At 35.0% G+C, this 23625-nt stretch overlaps 2 protein-coding genes across 9 annotated transcripts in view; one reads left to right on the plus strand and one right to left on the minus strand.

The window, feature by feature from the left end:
- Positions 1–19269, plus strand: part of baiap2b (BAR/IMD domain containing adaptor protein 2b) — an 81008-nt gene extending 61739 nt beyond the window's left edge. For 3 of the 6 annotated variants that reach the window (XM_056469687.1, XM_056469682.1, XM_056469686.1), the window contains 5 exons: positions 829–1030; positions 1122–1190; positions 2235–2394; positions 5716–5753; positions 8924–13749. In XM_056469687.1, coding sequence (XP_056325662.1) covers positions 829–1030; positions 1122–1190; positions 2235–2394; positions 5716–5753; positions 8924–8990 — 536 coding nt within the window. In that variant the 3' untranslated portion in view covers positions 8991–13749. Of the gene's footprint in view, positions 1–828; positions 1031–1121; positions 1191–2234; positions 2395–5715; positions 5754–5952; positions 6005–8923; positions 13750–17412; positions 17441–18890 lie in introns of those variants that run through there. The other 3 variants (XM_056469684.1, XM_056469685.1, XM_056469683.1) reach the window with 3 other exon arrangements.
- Positions 19270–21671: 2402 nt separating this feature from the next.
- The window catches only part of aatkb (apoptosis-associated tyrosine kinase b), a 91537-nt gene continuing 89583 nt past the window's right edge, over positions 21672–23625 (minus strand). For all 3 annotated transcript variants that reach the window (XM_056468908.1, XM_056468910.1, XM_056468909.1), the window contains one exon: positions 21672–23466. In XM_056468908.1, the coding sequence (XP_056324883.1) occupies positions 23438–23466 (29 nt within the window). In that variant the 3' untranslated portion in view covers positions 21672–23437. The remainder of the gene's footprint in view (positions 23467–23625) is intronic.

A 23625-nucleotide genomic window follows, 5' to 3' on the forward strand; every position in this document is an offset into this window, starting at 1 on the left:
GCAAAAAGTACTCAGCCTTTTTGGACTAATCCAGCTGCTGCAGTCCGATGCGTTGTGCATTATGGGATGTGGAGGAAAAATAATTGTTGACAGTGCTTTACCAACAATTTTAAACAGAGAGAGAGAGAGCAAGAAAGAGGGAAAAAATTACCTGATGGATCATTGGTAATATTTCCAGAACATGACCATGGCGCAGTTTAGCTAAATTAATTTACGCCTCCTCCTGAAGTGACTTGGGATGCGCCTTCGCCGTTTGCAATGCATTAAAGCATTGTTTTCCAGCCACAGCCATGCTTCTTTCTCAAAATGTATAATTTGTCTAAAGTGATGTATACAAACTATATAGTGTACTATGACCAGGGATACAATGAGCCAGCGCAGTCTTCTCTCCTTAGTAAAGGGACATTTTGTGTCTGCCAGTTTGTTTAGTTGCAGAAGTTCTATTGGCATTTTCCCACACATTAATTCTGACCAATCAAAAAGCGGTTTAAGAAATACGTTCAATAACATCTGGCCAATGAGTGATGTAGATTTTGCCACAAGACTGCATTTTGGTTCTTTTCAACTGGTTCGGACCAAAGCAATCAGTGTGGTGTGAAAAGGACCCAAAAACGGCAGAAAATGCTACAATGTATCATTTGTTGTCCTTCGTCTGGACCAAATGAACCGAACCACAGATGTGAAAGCACCCTCACATGCACCAAAAATGTTATTGGCTCATTTTGTTTAGTTTTAAATACATAAATACGAATGTATTAAACACCTGAAATATGCATTGACTTATAAGCCCTCAATCACTAAATATGCATGTCTAACCTCTGACCCCAGCGGAAACACAGACGCTGCCCAGGTCAAGCTCGATGACCGCTGGATTGGAGAGAAATGGACGGACGCGTGTTCAGGCCCTCTTCTCCCACGCCGCCGGGGACAACAGCACACTCCTCAGCTTTACAGAAGGAGACATCATCACACTGCTCGTGCCTGAAGCCAGAGACGGCTGGCACTACGGTGAAAACGAGAAGAACAGAATGTAAGCATCCTGTGGTTCAAAATCTGCACATGCATAGGATTATTTTTGATCATGAAAGTCTGAGAATCTGCTTCAATTTTCATATTAACAGGAGAGGCTGGTTCCCGTTCTCCTACACACGCGTGATTGCAGAACCAGACAGTAATAAACTCCATGTCAGGTGAGTCTGTCTGAATATTAATGAGTTTACAAAAGTCCTTTCAATGTCTAAATGTCATTTAATGGTGCGCTGGCACAACCTAAGAATCACAAATTACTGAACTGTATTCATCAGCAGAAAAACACCTTAAAACATGCCATTGAGAAAGCCATGCATGTGCATTAAAGGTGCAGTAGGTGATTGTCAGTTTTTGTTGTGCTGGTTGAAAGTCTCTTCACATTCCAATAGTAATGATTAATGTAAATGATCTAAATGTGTTTATATGTATTTTTATTTTTTGGGTAAGGCAAAACTAAAACTGAAAAATTAGACAGGTAATGTTATGTTTTAAAACTACTTTTAAGAGTTCACACTTAGATAATGCTCAACTATGATAGCAGGTTTGGCATGCTGTCCCGGGAGAGAACCCTGAGCTCGGAGATAGATGAGCCCAAGGTTCCCGCCTGGTCAATGAGCATTAGGAGGGATACGAGATCAGGTGTTTCTCAAGTGCACCGTTTGTACTTTGGCTAATATGGTGGTGCTGATTGATTCAATGTGCGTGTTCATGATATCAGAAGGCGTGGCTTTGGGCGACAGGGGAGGGATTGTGTTTCAAAGATCTTATGCTAACTGGTTAACATTTAGGCAGATCACCTACTGCACCTCTTATGCTGGCATGATGACTCAGATGTGACCTTGTTTACTTTATTCATGCATGTTTGTAATCTTGTTGGGTTTATTCACTGGTGCATGTTATTGAAAAGAAAAAACTGTCCTAGTAACCTTTAAGAGAAAATAATGTCTTCCACTAAAATGACTTTCCACTGACGTCACTTGGATAATGTTAATGTCAGCTATTGAAACATTCGTTGTGCAAAGAGTATTCATTTTGTCTCCATTCTAAGCACGCACCACCCACTTTTCTTGATCCGGTCAATTCGCGATGCAATAAAATGCCATTTCGCCATTCATGAAAAAAATCACATAGCTAGCTGCTCTAAAATATAAATGAGCTGCAAATGGCATTTGATGTTGACTTTAATGGTTTGTATGTGTTTACAGTTTGCAGCATAACAGGAGCAGCAGCACAGGAAATCTTCTGGAGAGAGAGATGGCATTGCCAACGCCTGATTATGGCATGCCCACACGCTTCGCCCAGCAGCAGAGCACAGCACACAGCCGACAGAGACCGTACAGCGTGGCAGTGCCAGGATTCTCACAAGTAAGCAGATATCACACACCCTGTCTACCCTCAGTGCAGCACCATTATGTACACAGAGATTAACCTTGACAGTTATATGTATATATTAGTATAGCTTTCTATAAAAATGTCATTAGTAGCGAAGCATTAATCACCTTTCATGCGTATTTATCAGACATGCTGAAATATAGCCGTGCGACAGTTCGATTAGAGCAGTCCAATCTCCAGTTAACCGGATAGAGGACGTTCCAGGACATTACCCTAAACCAGGATCACTTTCAACTGGGGGCCAAGTGTTATTTTAGCAAGCTGAGCCCACATTGAAAAAGGCCTGTCCTGTTTGATTAAATGCCCCTTTGAGAGGCCATTTTGAGATTTGTGAATAGACAGATTTGAGGTGGGGACAAACCAAAAAGAAGCAACTGCAGCAAGAAAGAGTGTGTTTGTGTGTGTCTGTGGAGGTCTCCACTTCAAAATGAAATAAGTATCACCTTTATTGGCAAATACACTGGAATATGTCTTGGTGTGCTACTTAAAAATATATAAAGCTATTAAAATAAATACAAATCAAATATATTAATTGTGCATTATTGTAAAATGCATTTTCATGCATAAATGCCAGAGTAACGTGTGACTATTCTATTTACATTTTTGATGAACGCTGTAATGTAACGAATTACATTTTAAATTAGTGTAATTTGATTAAAGTTACTATAGTCAATATAATTGCCTTACTTACGTTACAAATATCGTTTTTGGGAAGAAAAAAATGCTTCTTTTAAATCAGGTTTTCTGCTGCAATGTCAGTTAATAAGCATGCGCTTTTAAACTGCTGGAGAACTCGAGCTAAAATGGTCGCTGTCGATAGTGGCTGCTTCTCCAATGGAAATACAGAGATTACTTTAATTTCATTGTCCGTAAAAACAAAAACATCGATGTGAAATGCAGTATAAAGAACTTTCAACTGCTTTTAACTCAACCAGCAACTTGTTCAGCACTAGAACAGAAAGCATTCTACTACAATACTCGTCACCAAGGAGGACACCGGCACTCAAAAACAAGGCGGTCCAACTCAGCCTAAACAGGCTAAGTTGAATTTTTGTGCAGGATCGGGAGTGATGGTATTATCTGAATGTGAAGAGAAGCGTAGCTGCTTATAGGGCTGTTCACATATTGCGAGTGTGCACATATTGGGAGCGCATATTGTGCCACACCCAGTTGAAAACTGCGAGTCACATGACAAGAACTGACCTATCAGCTTCATACTTTGGAATATACACATTTAGGTAGACTAATTACCTCAGACAAACACAGAACACCCAAACACTGCTGTGCTTTTCATACTATGGTTGTGGATTTTCATATTCTGGATTTTCATGTCTTCTTTTGTGTAAAAAAAATAAGACAAACAGGTTTGGAACAAGTGAATGAAGAGTTTTGGGTGAACTCTTTAAGTCTTTTGAATATGTCAAGCTGCTGTAATCAACCCATTGTAATATTTTTCAGTGAATATTAAATTACTGAAAGAGCTGCAATTTATTTAGGATCTTTATAGGTGTATTTTATATGTTTTAAAAGTAACTTCAAAGTAAAGTAATTAGTAATCTGATTACTTTTTACATGAAGTAATTAGTAATGTAATCAGATTACAATTTTACAAATTACTGATTACTACTGGAATCTATTACTTTTTTAAAGTAAATTGCCCAACACTGATGGATGCATAACCCTAGAAAGTAAAGCTATGCTTCGGCTTTATTAGTTTCTGGATTTTTAATCGAAACAGAAGCCAGCATTGCTTTAAAACAAAGAAAATGTAACATTTGATATTTGAAATCCATCACTTCTTTTGATAAATCCTTGCATGATTTTTCTTGTTTTAAACTTTAATAAAATAATCCTCTTTGCAATGGTATTGCTTGTGTATGTCTTTATTTTACATTCTTAGAAGATACAAAACACAGACGTTTCAGCACAATGCCTTCCTCAGTGAGTGACACAATCCTCTCACTCCAGCCTTTTATCCCACAGTCAATCACATTACGTCATTAGTTAGACCAGTGTTTCCCAACCCTGTTCCTGTAGGCACACCAACAGTACATATTTTGGATGTCTCCATTATCTGACCCATTCATTTCAGGTTTTGGAGTCTCTTCTGATGTTATGATAAGATGATTCAGGTGTGTTTGATTAGGGAGAGGTTGAAAATGTGGACTGTTGGTGTGCCTTCAGGAACAGGGTTGGGAAACACAGAGTTAGACGACCACTCAATAGTTAAAAATTAATTTCATTTCAATAAACTGTAATTAACCACACAAGAAATACTTCCTTCACCTTTAAAAGTATTTTCTCCATTGTACAGGAAAATAACATATCACTTATCATCATTCACTTATTCATATCTATGTCAATGCAATGAAATTCTGACGGTCCAAAACATTAAAAATACATTTTCATCTTATTATTTGTATCATTACATTTGTATCATTACATTTACAATATTATAGATAAACGATAAAACATTAAAGAAACACTGAAAGGTCCAATTCTTCATTTAAATGATGATTATTTTCTATTTTAATTATGATTGTTTTCCTGTACAATGGAGATGCTTTTAAAGGTGAAGGACATATTTCTTGTGAGGTTAATTACAGTATATTGAAATGAAAATGAGATCGTTTTAAACTATTGAGTGAGTGGTCATCTAACTAATGACGTAATGTGATTGACTTTGGGATAAAAGGGTGGAGTGACAGGATTGTGTCATACACTCAGGAAGACATTGTGCTGAAACGTCTGTGTTTTGTATCTCCTAAGAATGTAAAGTAAAGTAATTATTTAATGAGTGTGAATCATGACGTTCTGAATAATATTATTAACTAGATTAATGCACCAAAAATTTTAAAATCGCAAATGCGCAGTGCAAACTTCATTACTGAACGCGATTGCTTGTGTATGTAAAATATAACACAATCTCATAGCGGTAAGGATCACTCTTTGTCATGGATTCAGAAGTAGGGCTTTGTTACATAAAGCCAGCAATGAACATAACCCTCTCATATTTACCCCAGGGTTTCCTGTTTAATGCATTCAATATTTATTGTCATGGCTGTAAATGGATAGATATGCCCAACTGCTGTGTTCCTCTGGTCCCCTAAAGTCACCGCATAGTTGGCTCTTCCCATTGCTCCTCTTCAGAATGCACTCAATGACCTCCTTTTTATTCCCAGTTATAATAGAGATGCTTTAGCTCCAGCATCATCAATACTGCAGTTCAGAAGTAGTGCATGTTCTTCTACTGCCATCTGCTGGATTTAAAGATCTTCTTCTCTTCCTTCACAGCAAGGGCTGGAGGAGTACGAGTCTCGATTCCAAGCAAGGTAAGACTACATTTTCACTTGTACAAACACCTTCTAAACACTGACACGATGTTTAAAACACTCTGAGTTCTTTCTTTCTTTCTTTCGTTTGAATTATTTCTCTCTGGTTTTGTTTGAGTAAAAATGCCACGTTTATATTCTGAATCCATGACAATTCTGGCAAGCAAAAAAAAAAAAGTGTTGTTTGCTTGACCTGCAGCCGGAGCAGACGAACATAGCAGATGATTCTGAAGGTCTAGCCCAAACAAAAGGTGGGCAGGTGACCAAACAATGGACACCTAAACCCATATTGAACAAGGGAGAATCCTCTGATTGTTTAAATGGGTTTCATAAAACCGATAGAGTCATCATTTATGGTCATTTCCCATAGATGACAGGCATAGATAATATCGCAGAGAATACTTTAACAATCTGAATGCACAATATATACATTTTTAAATTGTAGATGTATAGAAACAATGAAGAAACCTAGTTCATCTATGGGGAATCAGACCATTCCCAGCTTTTATTCCAAATTCCTTAGCATCCCCAAATTTGACCTAGGTGCAGATGAATGTTTTTAAACTGTGTTTTTTTTCCATTTAAGTTTCCATCCCATTCTAGCTTTTCCTGTCCATGTGTGTCTGTCTTAATTAGTCTTTAAGTGTCTTTTGTTCCAGCTTTAATTTCTGTAGGCAAATTCCTATCATAAGCTATTCCCACATGCTGCAGTAGTTTCACTTTACACCCTGATACACACACCATTTAGATTTGACTTCCATGATGCATTTGAAACAATGGGCTGCATTTTCACATTACAAGTGTGTGCCTCAAAAGCTTTTTACATTGATAAGTATGTTTAAATAGCATTATTTATATATACACATACATGTCTTGCAGGAAATGCAGCCCATTATATTATGTTTGTAATGTGCATTAATATAGAATTATTGTAGTAATAACATTAAAGGCATAGTTCATATTTAAAAGAAAATTGTCATCATTTACTCAAAGACTTTCTTCCGTATTTGCAACATAGAATTGGAAAATAAATTTGGCCCAAAAATGGCTGTTTTCTATATAAAAGTCTCCTGAGGGCATGCAAAATTTCAAACAACTGTAAACAAATTGTTATTACATAATGAGCGTAATCAGGGTTTCTGCAGGTTTTACAAAGTCAAATTTTTGACTTTTGAACACTGTTATGAATGAAATGCCAGACTTAAACAGAGCTAAACACTAAGGATTTTTCTAATGTCCCGGTTGGTCCTGTGGAAAAGGTTTACTCCAAAAAGTTTCATCCAAAAAAATACCAATTAGTTATTTCTTTGCCGCATATTTTAAACTATGTGTCACAACAAGGAAAACCTAGTTGTGTACAATCACATTTTTTAATGTAACTGTTCTTCATAAAAATTTAAAAAACTTATTGGTAAATAGAGTTTGGTTGAAAGTGTTTTTGAGATGGATTGTTGGTGATTGGAGACATGGACAGATGAAAATTAAGACTTGTTTAAAAGTGTTTAAGTCCTACAAGAAAATATTTCAGTCAATTTAAGACTTTTTAAGGCCTAAAATGTAGTTTTTGAAATTTGAGACATTTTAATCCTTGTGCATTGTTCAAATTTACTACCCTTTTGTATGTTCTAGATGAAAACATCCACTGAATTAAACTGATGTAAAAACATATCAGATAAATATTTTTTTCAAATGTTTTTGCGTAAATCTGTTTATCAACCTCAGTCCTGGTCAAAACGACTAGATTGCTTAGAAAATGACAGGATTTAAACTCTTTAATTGGCAAATTCATAAATTATTTGGTTTAAAAAAAAAAACACAAAATGACAAAATAAAATTTATTCTTATTAACCTTTTGTCACAGTCTTACGATTAGTAACAACATTGGCTTTGATGCATTTTTAGATTTTCATTTTTTCTCCCGAATTTACTGTTGGTGGCAGTTTTTGCCCCATTGACTTACATTACAACCATATTTGATAGTGCATACATACACAGTCTGTTTTTATTTACCCCATGTAGTTCTTATAGCTGAGATGCATATTTTGATTTTCTCAAACACATCAAGGAAAGTGCGTAAAGGTCACTCTCACACACACACACACACTTTAATTTGCTGTTATACTCCATATAAAATCCAGAAACTAAGCTTTTTTTGCACAGGCCTATCTAAAGGGTTAATGATGCCAACTGATGATCAACAGTAAAAATGACAAATTTGACCTCTTCCCAAAATGCATGATTATATGATGTCATGGTTTTGCAATCGAAAAAATGTGGTTACAATGGAAGTCAAGTGAGCAAAGCATCTACCAACAGTAAATTACATAATCAATCAAAAAACAGTGCATCAAAGGCAATGTTAGTTTCACATGTTCAAGACTTTGATAAAAAGGAAAAAACAAATCCAGTCCACAATTAATTATTATATTAAAAAAAAGTCATTGTGTGTGTTTTTTTTAACTAAATCAGTGACATCCTTAATTAATTTGGCAATTAAAGAGTTAAAATCCTGCCATTTTACTGTAAAGATCTGATCAGGACTGAGGCTAATTAACAGATACATGCATAATAATTAGAAAAATATTAATCTGATGCAGTTTTACAGCAGTTTAATTCAATGGATGTTTTCATCCCGAGCATAACAAAAGGGTAGTAAATTTGTCCAGTGTACTGTTGAGTTTTTTTTTTATTTAAAGCATTTTCTCAAAATATGTGTCAAAATAAGGTTTTTCACCAAAACTCATTCTGCTAGCTGAAACACGGAAAAAAGGATGGCCAAATTAAGACACAAAATCAGCCCAGAGTGGATAAAAACATCCCCAACAGTATATATAGGTTAAGACCCCGCAGAAACCCTGATAATGTTTCTTTCCAAAATGACATCAGCTACAGACCTGGCATAAAACAGCGATTTTAGTCATGTTGTTTCATGTCAAATGTTTATATGATTTTCAACATAGCATTAAAAGAACATTTCCAACTATACTGTAGGTTGAAAGCTATTGTCTTCAGTGTTGGATTCATATGAGCTTTTAAAAAGCGCCAGTACACAGAAAGTCACACCGGTTTGAAAAGTGCAAGCAAATGATGACAGTTTTCATTTCTAGGTGAATTATCCCTTGAACATCAGTGCTTATGCTCTCTGTGCTTCAATGTGTCTTTGTCCAAAGCCGACCTGGCAGCATCTCCCTCTCTTTGTTCTACAGTGCGGAGGGCAAATTGATTTCGACAGTGTGAGAGGACAGACAGACAGACAGACACACCCCCTACCCTCCGTCCACATTCACTCCCCTGTCTTCCTTTATCTCAACAATCATCCCCTTCACTCCACCCTCAGAGGAAGAGGATCTAGATCCACTTCTCTTTCTCTTATTTTATCCGTGTTGGAAGCAGCCTAATGGAGCCGGAATGCCCAGTATTCCATCTTGACCTTCCTCATTATACGCTCCTTTCATGAGGATGTTGAACTTACTTCAATAAACATGCTGAATTGCCTATATGTATCTCTTGCCTGTCTTTCATGCATGTACATGTCAGCAATGTATGAACTAAACGCATCAATTCTGCCATACAGGGCATGACAGATTAAAGCCAGATGAAAATAAAGACTCGTTTACATCATGAGCCTTTCTTCTGTGGAACACAATACGGTTTAATTATTATATAACATCTAAAAGGGAGTAGTGCTGTAAATGTGCAGTTCATGTCCAATACGAAGTGAAAGCATGCTGAAATATTACAGAGTGCTGTTTCTCCGTTAGGAAAATTGATCCCATAATTTTTCCATATTTCAATCTTATAATATGTTGTATTAGGCCTATTGTTTAGTTCATTTCTGCACTGACACCTCGAAAGAAAGATCAAGATTGATCTGCTTCATGATCTGACTGCAGTCTCGGTTAATTTATTATCTCTCTTTATACAGTCTAATTTAAGTCTATAATGCATAATTCTAGCCGTTTTTTTAATACATTGATTCAATAGTTCAATTTTACAAAACTTGACAACTGAAAAAAGGCTGTATAAGAAAGTCTTACCTCTCTGATTTATATTTGGTGATGATTAGGGATGCACTGATATGGATTTTTGGCTGATATCGATAACCAATAACTCTGAAGATTTGGAGGCCGATAACCGATATACTATAGAAGATAAATAAAAATATTTCAAAATGTTTTATTTTTAATACAGTAAATAACTGTTTGGGGTGCTGTGAAGGCTCTGTCGCCTCACTATGTGTGTGCGTGCTGATAGCCATCACACACGCTTGTTATAATCATTATAAATATGCAGATCAAACTGAAAACAATCTTACATCAACAACACATGGCAAACAATGCGTTGATAATAACAAATAATCATATTCAATTAGAAACAACCCAACCAGTTGTTTAGCACATGCGCATCACTGCTATTATGTTTACAGATTGAGACGATTTAAACCAAGCTACACAATGACACTCTATCAAACATATCTACAATGATAAGGAATATGGTTACGTACTGATATATTAATGCACAGCAATACCACACAAAGGACGGACTTTGAAGGAATAAACAATGTGAGGAAAGCTCCGTTATAGTGGACAAGTCTGAACAAGTTCAACTAACACATGCGCGAGGCAGGCAGTTCTGTACAATTATGTAATCTATCGGCTTAAAGATTTTGACATCGGACCGATAACGATAACATTAAAAATAGCATTTATCAACCGATAACAATATGGCCACTGATATATTGTGCATCCCTTGAAACGAGTTGGTGTCAAAATTAAAGTGCACCTTGTCGCTAATAATGTCTTATTTCTCATCAACATAAATTAAAATAACGACGCATGACAGCTGAGCGAAATATGTGGGAAAAATTAACCCTGAAATGTGAGGAGAGTTTACTCGCCCATGACTTGTTTTACCATGTTTTGGTTCATCTAGAAACTTTGTCATGTGAATGCGAACCACACAAATATGAAGAAGTTTTCAATTTTTAATAATAAAAAAATTGAAATGGAATTATCCGCTTGTTAAATGTAACGACACGCGAAGTGGCTTCCGGGTCCAAGCGCTACATCAAATTATAGAGTCTCAACAAATAGTAATAATAAACATTTACAAAGCGATGTAATACTTTCGAAAATTCTGATATACTGTATATATCCAATATACTGTAATATACTGTATATATCCATAATATCAGAAGGTGAGAAAGTGATACATTTTTTATAAATTGTTAAAATATTGATGTCTGTGATGATTTTTAAGGAAATTCACTTTAGTGTGTGATCGACTAAAAAGTGGTCATAAACAAATATTTTGCTAATTCAAATGAGTAGTGGCTTAGACCCGGTAACAGTATTTCATACGTCATGACTTAATAAGTGTACAGTTGATAGCCCCCCTGAATTATTAGCTCCCCTTTTTATTTTTTTCCCTAATTTCTGTTTAACGAAGAGAAGATTTTTATCTTCATAATAGTTTTAATAACTCATTTCTAATAACTGATTTATTTTATCTTTGTCATGATGACAGTAAGTAATATTTTACTAGATATTTTTAAGACACTTCTATACAACTTTAAGTGACATTTAAAGGCGTAACTAGGTTAATTAAGTTAACTAGGCAGGTTAGGCTAATTAAGCAAGTTATTGTATAACGATGGTTTGTTCTGTAGACTATCGAAAAAAATATATAGCTTAAAGGGGCTCATAATTTTGACCTTAAATTGGCTTTTAAAAAATTAAAAACTGCTTTTATTCTAGCTGAAATAAAACAAATAAGAGTTCTTTCCAGAAGAAAAAATATTATCAGACATCCTGTGAAAATTTCCTTGCTCTGTTAAACATCATTTGGAAAATATTTAAAAAAGAAAAATAAATTCAAAGGGGGGCTAATAATTCCAACTTCAATTGTATGTGGAGACCACAGCTGATCAGCATTATTTATTATCACTTTGGAGTTTGGCAGCATTTGGTAAATCTATTCCATTGTGTTCTATTGAAGAAAGCATATTATTATGGGGAGTTAATGGAAAACCTTACATAAAGCTGCTGTTAATTCATTGTTTGTAACCATGACGGTGGACTTCTTCACAAATAAACGTGTTAATAATGAAAAAGGAGGATTGAAAAAATATATAGATTTATTCAGCTGTTTTTGAAGTATTGGTTTGCACTGTGCAGTTGAATTGATTTAATCCTTCACAGCTTTCATTGTTTTTCCACTTGATTGATTATACTGCTGATGTAAAAGTCCTCCATGATCTCATATCTCATCTGGAGCCTCTTCAGTAAAGTGTGTTTTTTCTAAATGCATCAAGTGTTGGTTAGAGAAGGATTTACTTGACCTTCACAGTGTCTCAAGTGATGATTGTTGTGTTCTGAAGTTAAATCTGTTACATACAAATGAGAAAACATTTCCTGGAATGGAATTCATGCATGAAAGAAAAGACAACTGGTACCTACATATCCATATCCCATCATCACCCACCACAAGAGGAGCAATAAGCTGAAAGAAGCCCCAGCAAGCATTGTTTGTTTTTAAAAGATGTCTAATAGACATTTAAACATAGTCATCTTGGCTAAAACAAGGCTAAATTTGAGCTGTCAGTGAAAATCTAATAGACATCTAAGAATAGGCCAAAACTAGACTAGTCATCAATAGAAAAAACAGAAGAGAAATTAATAAGTACACATATATAGTTTGTCTAATCTGATTGGCGACTAGTCTAGTTTTGGCCTATTCTTAGATGTCTATAGTCACCGACAGCCCAAGTTTAGCCTTGTTTTAGCCAACCTGTCTACAATTAGATGTCTATTAGACATCTATTAAACGTCTATTAAACATTAAATTGTTTGCTGAGTGCTGAACGTCAGTGATTCTTAACCATGGTAAATCACTGGAACGCATGGTTGGCTTATTGCTTGTATAAATAAAAAGCAGAAAGGAATAAATAGTCTAAAGGTGCCAAGCAACATCTTTGCTGTAGAATATTCCGCAGTGTATATTTTTACAGCGATACGTCTATAATAACAATGTGCCAAGTCTTAATATAATCCATGTGATCCAGTGCCTTGTACATAGCATATACTATTTGTATATAACATTAACGAGAGAATGAAATGTAATCATGAATATTTTCTTTTGACATGAACGCATTTCTTTTATTTACTTCAACAAGATCTCTGTACAGATTTTTGATTCAAAACATTTGTAAACACTAGCAATAATCAAATTTGATACCATCTTTTTTTTAGGTTCAGTATCACTTTACACTCCTTATAATACACTTACACGCCACTTGTGTGAGTTTTTAGCTTCTTTTCACAGGAGTGAAAGCGTAAGTCTTTTAGTTCCAGTGTGACGAAACGGAACTGATCAAATGCTTTTTTTAAAGATACGAAATGCTTATGATTAAGCTTTCTCTGATGTGATAGAAACTCTATATCGCTTGTCGAACAGTAATGTTTAAAGGTGCGCTCACTGCTTTACACGTCCTCTGTATTGTACTTGTACATGAAGGTGATGCACAATTAAATAAAACGCACCTTCAGTATGTGTGATGGATCTCAATTTGATCTCTTTTTTCCAGAACTGATGATCTGCCAGGTGCTTTGTGTCTATCATTCCCCTGATAGTTTTGTTTTTTTGGCTCTCTGTTCGTCTTTCTCTGTTTGTAACTAACCCCATGTCTTGCTATAGCTCTGCCAACACTCTCCATCTCTGTTTTGATGAATTTAGAGACAAAAGCAGTAAATCAAGGACTGGAAGCCATTGCCAGTGTTTCTTCTTTCTGCACTAAAGTAAAGACCGTCACACTCAGAGAGAGATCCGCCTCTGTCATTTATGTCATTTTGCTTCTGGAATGCCCACTTCTGGATGTAAACGGAGAGAAAGTACAATAATTGTACAGCAATGTGTAAACTCTCCAATGTGCATGTTTTTTGCCCACATCTAGAACGGTGTAATATTGCTAAACGACTCTGTGACTTTCTACAGTTGAAGAAACAAATAAACATTTCTTCAGATTAAAGTGGTGTAGTCATGTCTTAGATATTTTATTCTGCCCTCATCATAATCATGCATCTACAGAATGAGAGATTGTCTACATTTGAGTTATTTGTCTCTAAATTGATCTGAAATTGTCAGCTGATATTGTGGAGCAAGTCTTTTACTCACTGTCAGTGTCTATCTGTAGTGGAAATGTTAGTCCACACCAAGAATGAAAACTGTCAAAATATAAAATGGACGAGAAAGACTTTAGATTTTTGACTTGACAAAGTCTAACTAACTTAACTGGAAGATTTGAAGGTCATGCAGTCTATCAGTAAGCACACAGATAGCAATACAGATAGATGAAATAATGCTTGAAGACTCTCAGACTACCATGTTTGCTATGCTGTAAAATCATTGTTAATAATTTGCTATAGAAATCTGGGTAGTTGCTAATGTGCTAGCATTACTACCATGTATAGCACACTGCTAACCAATTTAAGAGTGCCATAGAAAGAAAATCTAGATATACAGGGTGATTCAAAAAGAATACCACAACAGAATCGAGAACTCTGCAAAGAAGATAAGGAGAGCTAAGCTCTTTCTGTCGTCGATTTAAGGAAGCTCTGAAGTTTCATATTGAGGAACTAAAAGAAGGAATAACTGCAGCTATCCAAACTGTTACCCCAGAGATGCTACTGAGAGTGTGGAACGAGTTCGAGTATCGTGTTGATGTCACTCGAGTGTCTGGAGTGTCTATGACCTTGTTTTCTACTGAAAAAAAAACATAAGTACTCTTCACATTGATTAATTACCAAAGGTTCCATCATGTTTCTTTGATTAAATACAGATTTTCAAAATTGCGGTATTCTTTTTGAATCACCCTTGTACATAGCTGAACAATTAGATTTCAGAACATGGAAATGTAATACTGTTAGCCTGAAACACCATTGTTTCCTCATTCTTTTGCAGTGTTTGCTCTAGGATTTTTTCCAGCTGTGGTGGCAGACTCTGTTGGGCCTTTTACACAGATCTACCAACTACCTATGGCGTTATTTCATTGACAAATGTTGTGTGTGCAGTATTACAAGTCGAGATCGCATTCATGTAATATGAGCATGTGAGGTGCTCAAGTGCCGATTGTCTCTGTTCGTGCACAAAACTTCTTGTGCGCACTCAAATACAGATTTTTTGTGCGCTCTTAAATAAATACTGCGCTGTAGTTTAGTGCGTTTCTGTAACGAGTATGACTCCAACATTTATTAGATATGCTGAGAATATTTATGAATGTCTCCAATAGACCTACAGAGCGGCATTAATGTGTCCTGAAGTAAAGTGAAACGGTCATAAACTCCAGCAAGATAAAGTCATTGTATGCAGAGCCATAGACCTTTATCTATAAATAAAATATAATTATGGAAACTGTGTTCATCTTAACTGAAAGCTACGTCATGTTTGCTGGTCTCACGCATCATGATGCACCTGTCAGTCAGTCAGTCAGCACATCATCTTAAAGGGTTAAACAAATAACACATAGTACTACTACGATTACAGAAAAGTTTGCGCTGTTATAATTCACTTACCTTTTAATACGTTTTGGTGCGATTATAACCCACTATTTAAAAAAATACGGCTGAGTGTTTTGAATGAGAAGCTGTAATGTAGCCGTGGCGGGAGGAATTTTGGTGTGGCACCCCACCATGGAAGAATGAATGTAGCGGAAACCATGCTTATGTAAAACCCATGAGTGTAAAATTCCAGTTAAAAACAGGCCAATCAGAACCACACACCAACTCCGACAATCCACAGGGGATCATTAATATGCATGGCACTGTATGATTGGCCACAACATTTTCTAGTGAGATTACAACAATGATATATTTTCCTTATTTTTAAGTTTATTTAAGCTTGTATTAGACATACTCTGTATGTGGGACTTTTATTTTGGTAACGAGAGAGGCAGGGATACTAAAAAGTAGCAGTTTTGGTGTTTAGTGAGTGTTCATAACTCATCTGAACACATAATGCAGGATGCAAATTACAAATTCATCCAGCGCCACCCTGAAGTGGCATAAGGTCTGTTTAATTGTATCTTTGTTAGTTATATATTGTCTATATTGTTAAATTGGACACATTCCTACAGTTACTGTATATATGTCAGAGAATTCATCATATTGAATAAATCTATTGAAATACATTCTATGTATAAATATAAAGGTATTTATATCTTATGTATAAAATGCTCCAACCAAAAAGACTTGAACACACCAGACGTACAGTAACTCATTAAAACAAACTGTCCAAGAGGACCTGACCAAACCATTACACTTGATGGAAAGCTTAAATGAGTATAAAAGGTTTCTTGGACTGAAGTTTTTTTTGTCAAAAGGAGTTTGAAGAGTCAGTGCTAGTATTTTATTTTCAAATGTTCTGGAAAACTGTGGTCATGGGAGAAAACTAGAGGAAATTGAGGAGTCTGATCTGTCTAAAGGCCTGATCTGTGTTTGGTGGTTGTACACTGTAAAAATGATTAGTAGATTTTACTTAAAATAAGTGAGTAAACCTGTTCCTTTTAAAATTTTAAGTAAATAAACTATGTGCGTAATTATAAAAATTTGTTAGATCAACTTAAAAGTCTCAAGTCACAACGGTTTTACTTATTTGTATAAAGTCAACTTGTCACTTTTAAGGCAACAGGTTTACTCACTTTTTTTAAAGTCAAGTAAATAACTGCTTTTTACAAGGCAGCCTGAAATCTCTAGAATCATGAGTTAGACTGAGAAATTGTAGTTTCCTATGTAGTAGCTCAAATAGAATAAAACTATTTTTAATTTTCTCAAGCCAACATGATAAAATAGTTTTGATGGGTTTAATAATCATTCTCATTTCAAAACCACAGCAACTACAGCCCTGCTTAAAAACAAAATCAATAGAAACCATCATAGAAATAGTGCTATGTCATGAGTTAGTTATGATTTTAATGCATAGAAATGATATTGGTTTTATTGGATACTTTAATAAACTTCCATTTTCTCATTCTATTGGTGGCATGTTAAAATGAATAAATCGTAATGGAATACATCCCAAAACACGCACTAGAAACCATTAAAACACTTGTTTAGATGGTTTAAATTTGATGGATTGTAATGTTTATAATGGTATTTGAGTGGTAACCTGATGAAATCATTCTTAGTATGAACAGGGCTTAACAAGATCACATACTTCAGCCTTAACTGTGTTGATCTTTTCTGTTTTGGATTATACAGTATATTAATCAAATCACAACTAATATGTTTATATAATTATAGTATCTCTAATTCTTAAGCTTTGAACTTCGAAATGCATAATGCTGAGCTAAATTCAACGATTAATAGTCCAAAGTTCTTGTAAAGGTTTTTCATTTATTGTAGGCAAAAATCTATTTTTTGTACTATTAAATGTCAAAGTTGTGATTCTCAAGTCACTGCAGAAGTTCCCATTTGGTGTGACCTTTGAAATCTGATGATCAGTGTTTTCTGAAGGTTACAGCAGCAGACTGTTTTAAATACGACAGTCTTCAGTGAAAGCCCCAGCTGTGTTTTATTTAATATGAATTATAGAAACTTTAACACTGTAGTATACATTAAAGAAGACAAATAGTTAAAATCCAGGCCTGTTCTCATTTTTCTTTCAGCATGGTTCCTGAATTTGAACGCTTTTGAGTGAGTAAATACATGGTCATTTAATTAATAGGAAAATAAATGAAGAAACTGCATGCGCTCCTGACATCACTGCAAATCCTAAAAACAATAACAGTTTAAGGCTTCAAATATTTCAGTGCTTATGCAGATTTAAAAGCAATATCTAATAGTAATATTTGTAATATTAAAAATGTGTGTATTAAAATACAGTTTTGGTACAATTATTCACACAATAAGTGTTTCAAATGCTTTTGGTCTGTCTGTATATTGCTGCTGGTTACTTTCCCTCCACAGCATGTCAAAGGTTATAATTTGCATGATTATAATTCAGTTTCATGTTTTGTCCTCCCGGTCGAGGCAATGAAGCTCCACTTTGTTCAATTTCATATTTGAATGTGAAATGTGATGTGATCATTTCCTGTCACGACTATTAATACAACTACTCTGAAATGAATCTTTTGAGCGATGACGGATGCATAAATGACTCCGGGAAGAGAGACGGAATGTGAATTATAATCGCTGCACAACACAAAAGTTTGCACAATTTACTTCAATTTACTCAAATATTCAAGTGTTTCTGTCTGTGGACTGCAAGAGAGTGGCGTAACATAAAGAGGGAGTAACTTGCAGTTATCAAGATCCTATTGAACCATGCGAGATGTCACAACGAGATGTTGCTGGCAAGATGGCGGAAACACTTAACAGAGAACTTTTTCAGCAAAGTTTTCATGAGTTTTCTCCAAATTTATCCACAACCGATTCATATTATTATATTCATGCCTTTAGCAACTCCACTCGCTGACTTCTTTGTCTGTTTTGTCATGACAGTTAGCCTACACTGCGTTGCCCCCTGTGGTTGCAAATAACAGTACAATGGTGAGCGTGTCAAGTATAAAACTCGTGGCTGTGCGTTAATAAATGTGATAGTTGGGTTTAGGGTCGGGGAAGGTGTAGATGTTAATAACTGTGATGGTTGGGTTAAAGGTTGGGGTAGGTCAACGTTAATAAATATGATGGTTGGGTTTACGTTTAGGGAAGGTGTAGATGTTAATAAATGTGATGTTTGGGTTTAGGCTTGGGGAAGGTGTAGACGTTCATAACTGTGATGGTTGGGTTAAGGTTGGGGTAAGTGTAGACACTAATAACAATGATGGCTGGGTTTAAGTTTGGGGAAGGTGTATATGTTAATAAATGTGATGGTTGGGTTTAGGTGTGAAGTAGGTGTAGATGTTAATAACTGATGGGTCCTGCACTATCTTGCTGACAATATAGTTTTGACATGTGGGTCTCCATAACTTCAAATTACTCCCGTCTTGTAGTCTGCAGACAGACCCTACTCCAAATATTGAGCTTTTTTAAAAATTCATATTGCATGCCACAGGATTTATAAAAATGTTTTAAAGCATGCTTTAAAAATAATGCCACATCACTTTAAAAAGATGTTACGGTTTGTGTGTTTTTGTTTGTTTAGAGCGATGGATCCTCTCCAATTCAGCACATTTGCGCTCACGTCTCGGCAAAGACAAAGCAATGCCATCAGCAAGCAGAAACCCAAACTCATCATAACTGAAGAGCTTGGATCTCGCCTTCTTCATTAGGACTTCAAATGCAGTTTTGTTTTAGCAAGCCACGTGGATTAAAGCTACTGTACAGAACTTTATCTATGGCAAATTACCCAGAGCATCAAAAAGCCTTGCTCTGAGCTTCTTTTGACTCAGATATTGCCATTGTTAATAATTCAGCTTAATATAGATCATTTAGATCATCATACATGATTTCCATCTATGACTGGAAGAAACTAATCTCTTTTTTGTATATAGAGAATGTGAATTTTTAGTAAAACCTTTTTATTTTTAGAAGAGCTGTAGAATGTCTGTTTGATTGACTGGAGAAAATGCTCAAATGACAAAATATTATATAAAAGCATGACTCTTTTCTAATTTTTGTTTTTACACATAACACATGCCTTTCTGCCACCATATGAAAAATTAGCTGTGGTTTCCTGCACTTTATTTAGAATTATTATTATATGCATAAATTATTATTAGTGTTAGCCACAATCAAGTTCTCAGGGTGTTTACACAGCAATATTTAGAAGAAAAAAAATGAAAACTTAAATTTTAGCTTTTCATGGACACAACAATTTTGCACCTAATATTGTAATAAACGCAGAAATTCTAAATTCTAAAATAAAATTTTGTAAAATTGTGAAATTATTATTTTTTCAGTCTAAAGCGATGTGTATTGCAACCTGGTCATCAACAGTATAAGCAAAGCTTTTTGCAAAAAAGAAAGAAAATGTTTTGGGCTTTAATACTGTGTAAACGTACCCTTCCACGAGATATCATGGTGTCAAATGATATTCAAACATATATGAAATCTTTATCACATTTTCCATGAGATACTCATATAATACCATATTTATTATTGTAGGTTGCAGCAGTCTCATTCATTGAAATCACTGCACTTGTTCATGTCAAACAAAAGAAATGTATTTTTGCGAAAATGTCTGTACTTGTAGTCATCAAAAATAAGTTAAAAGATATGAAAAATAGTAATTTTGTGTTCTTTTGACACTAAAAGGGAGGTCTGGAAAATCTAAAATGTCTTTTGTATTCCAAAGAACAAAAGTTGAACACTTCTAGACTCATATTTAACTCATGATCATATTTAACTAAAGGGCCATTCTTTTGCCATTTAATAAACTTTCATATGAACTTTCAGTAGCATTTAGTCAAGGACAAATCTTCATTCCCAAAAATCTGTCATCAGCAAGCCTTACATAGTTTTTTCCAACTATGTATTTGCAGATATTAAAATCTCAGGACGTATTGAGAAGTGCTTAGGCTATTCATTCTTTTACCCCTGCGGAAAAATCCAGCTTAAACCAGCCTAGGGTACCTCTTACAAATATTTCAACCTTCCTTCTATAGCGTACAAACTGAGCTAATTTAAAGCCTTTCACTAACAGGTATCACCTGTGTTCACTTACAAGCACAGACCACATCAACTACTAGCATAAGATTTTACGACATCCCGACTAAAAAATAGCGTGTGTGTGTGCGTGTGTTTCTTTCTGTTTTCCGAGTTGCTGGACACAATATGGACGTCAGAAGCACTTTAGTATAAAACCTTTAGATTTAGGTTTAGTTTTACCTCAAGCTCCCTTTTGGAGGATTGACCATCATCTTGATGTGATCCAACATATGTGTCCACTATGTAAGGATGGTTGGGTAGGAGGGTGATTTTTCTTTCTTTCATTCTTTTTTCTGGTTTTCTCATTGACACACATTCGCCATTACAATACACAATGAACAGCGTCTTTTACTAGCGCTTTCCCGCTCTTGTCAGTCATTGGTGAGTTTTGCCTTCTCGATGACATCACTGCAAGCGATAAATAAAAACAAAATGTAATCTTCTTGTCATAAAACTACAATTTAATAGTCTAAATGGCATAATCTGACACATTAACTTTGACCATATATATATATATATATATATATATATATATATATATATATATATATATATATATATATATATATATATATATATGACGTCTGGTATAGGTTTTGGAGAGACTAAGAAAAGAGTAATAAATTCAAAATCCCAAACAAACCCTCACTGTTTACGTGTACAGCAATTATGTCTTATATGTAACCTGCGTACTGGCAACCTTGGAAAAATGTTGTCCTGCATTTACTGTATGCACTTTTTTAGTTGTATTTTTTTCCTTTTTTTTTCTTGCACTTCTTCTGTTTGTCTCATATCAAACAATGTGCAGAAAACACAAATAAAGCAACAAGGTGTTTAAATGTGAGTGTTACTGTGCATTTGTCTTATTTATACTCTTAACAGTATATTGTTACAATGTAAAGGCCCCTACCCTACTGTTACGGCACATTTCAGATGTCCTCAATTTAAAAACAGTCAACAGGCTTAAAACGGCCTCTGGTTAAAAACTCTATGCTAACTATTACCTATTTTAAAACTAGTGATGTTTTATGTGTTCGCTAACACCTTTCCTGCATTGAGTCAATTTATCAAAATCATCTCCTGGAGAATATTGCAGATTCATACATATAAGTATTGTATGATTGGAGATGCAGTCATTTTGCTCTATAATGTTAATAAACCAGTTGTGACCATTTCAATATGACAGACTGCTCATTTTTAAGCTATGGAAAGCTAGTCTTCAACTTAAAAACTAGGATAATAATCTGCATTTAAGGTTTAAAATAAAACAAAAGAGAACCAGCAAACAGAATATTTTTATTTTTTCTCACTAAGTTTATGACACTTTGAAGAAGACCAACAGTTACTCTCGTTTAACATGATACTGCAATTCAAAACCATCGTGAGGGAAAAATCAGTGAATCTGCCACTCTGAATCAGAAAAAAACATACATGATGTGGCACAATCCTGTGATGCATTTCTTTGGCAGAAAACACCTTTTCCCTTTACCACCTGAGTCTCCATTTGATCCTCCAGTAGTTTAAAATTGTTGAATCAAATACAAAAATAGTACAGACTGTTGTCTAGTTCGATCTAAGATGGACGATTACATAGAATAAACGCCTTCGCGGGCAAACAAACAGAACATATCAAGAGTAAAGTATCAAGATTTATGCTTGCTCAGACGTACAGAAGTGTTCAGGTATCCATCCGTACTGTACACTGCTCTCAGTCGCATCATCCTTGTTCACATCCGATGTTGTTTCCCCACCACTTGTGAAAAAAGTCACAAAATTGTATGTCCATTTTGTTTGTTCGTACTGGTTTTAAAGTCCAACGGCTATTGAAGTTCAGCAAGACAGTCCATTAAGCATTGCAGTTTTTTCCTGTTCTTCAGAGTTCAATGAAATATAAAACATGTTGGCTAATAAATAACACTCTTTAAATATGATTAACACCCTGATCATAATATAACCCGGCTTTAATCCTCAAAATATAGCCTAGTAGGCATGAACAGCATAATCTTAATGGGGAGAATGCAGGTAAAGTGAACACTTTCTGCTAATTGTTTTCAAACCAAATGCCTATTAATGTCATATGAATCATGATTATTTAATATTTAAAGCATCCCTCTTTACAAGTAGTCACCCTAAATACATTACTTAATACAAGTCGAAACCCCCATTATATACGTTTTCAATTATATATTTATTTTTGATTATTATTTTCTACTTGTCTACATTGAAACTTCAATACTTTAAAATGGTAATCATTTCAATGGTTCAAATGATTTCATGGATTTAGCTGCAAATGTCAAACTCATGAATATGGAAATAGCTAAAAATAACTAAATCAAGTGCAAGTTGAATTTACAAATCAAAACACTAATAAAATAACTAAATAAATAACATAAAATATCTAAAACACTAAGAGATGATTCCAGTGTGATTACTATAATAAAATTATGGAGTGGTTTCAGAATGCCATGTCACCAACACAATGCTACTCTCGGGCAGGTGACAAACACAAGGCAGCTGTGTGTTGTGAGCTTCATTTCAGTCATAAAAACATTGAAATTTCTCCATTTTAAAACGACTGCTTTCCTACACGAATAACACTGCATGATATTTCACAGTAAAAATCAGTTTGGTTTTGTTACATTTAGCTAAGATGGTGGTGTTCGATTTATGGATGCAGTGAAGCATTTAACGTCTTTCAACACTTTCCAAAAATACAGTATCTGATGTTGTAAACAGTCACAGTCAGTTTCCAGTAGGTCCATATAAACTAAGCCGGTCCGTCCAAACACGCTCCCATGTATAATATGTGCTTGGTTTTAGTTTCTTTGTGTTGTGTTTGTTTTAGTTATTTCCATATGTTTTTTTTTTCTTTAAAAGAGCCGGTCTGTGTTTGCTTACATTAAGAGGCACTGTCTTAGAGGGGAATTAAAATGTTTCCAAAGAGATTCAAACCCTGTTCTTACTGTGATCTCCTCAATCAAAAAAGAAGAAAACAAACAAAAATAAATAAGGGTCCATCACTGTTGGCAGTAGCAGGACGATTCACTCCTTTTCCCCATCTTCACTGCTCCCTTTAAGATATAGAAATAAACAACTTTACAGCAGATGTATATTTAACAAAGGCATGTTTATATGACAACAATGTACTAAAAACTGATAAAAACTAAATGTTTTTCATTTGTGTTTGTGAAACTTGCCAAAACAATTCCTGTTCATGGAAATTGTAAATG

The sequence above is a fragment of the Danio aesculapii genome, chromosome 12, assembly GCF_903798145.1.
Source record: "Danio aesculapii chromosome 12, fDanAes4.1, whole genome shotgun sequence".
Classification (NCBI taxonomy): domain Eukaryota; kingdom Metazoa; phylum Chordata; class Actinopteri; order Cypriniformes; family Danionidae; genus Danio; species Danio aesculapii.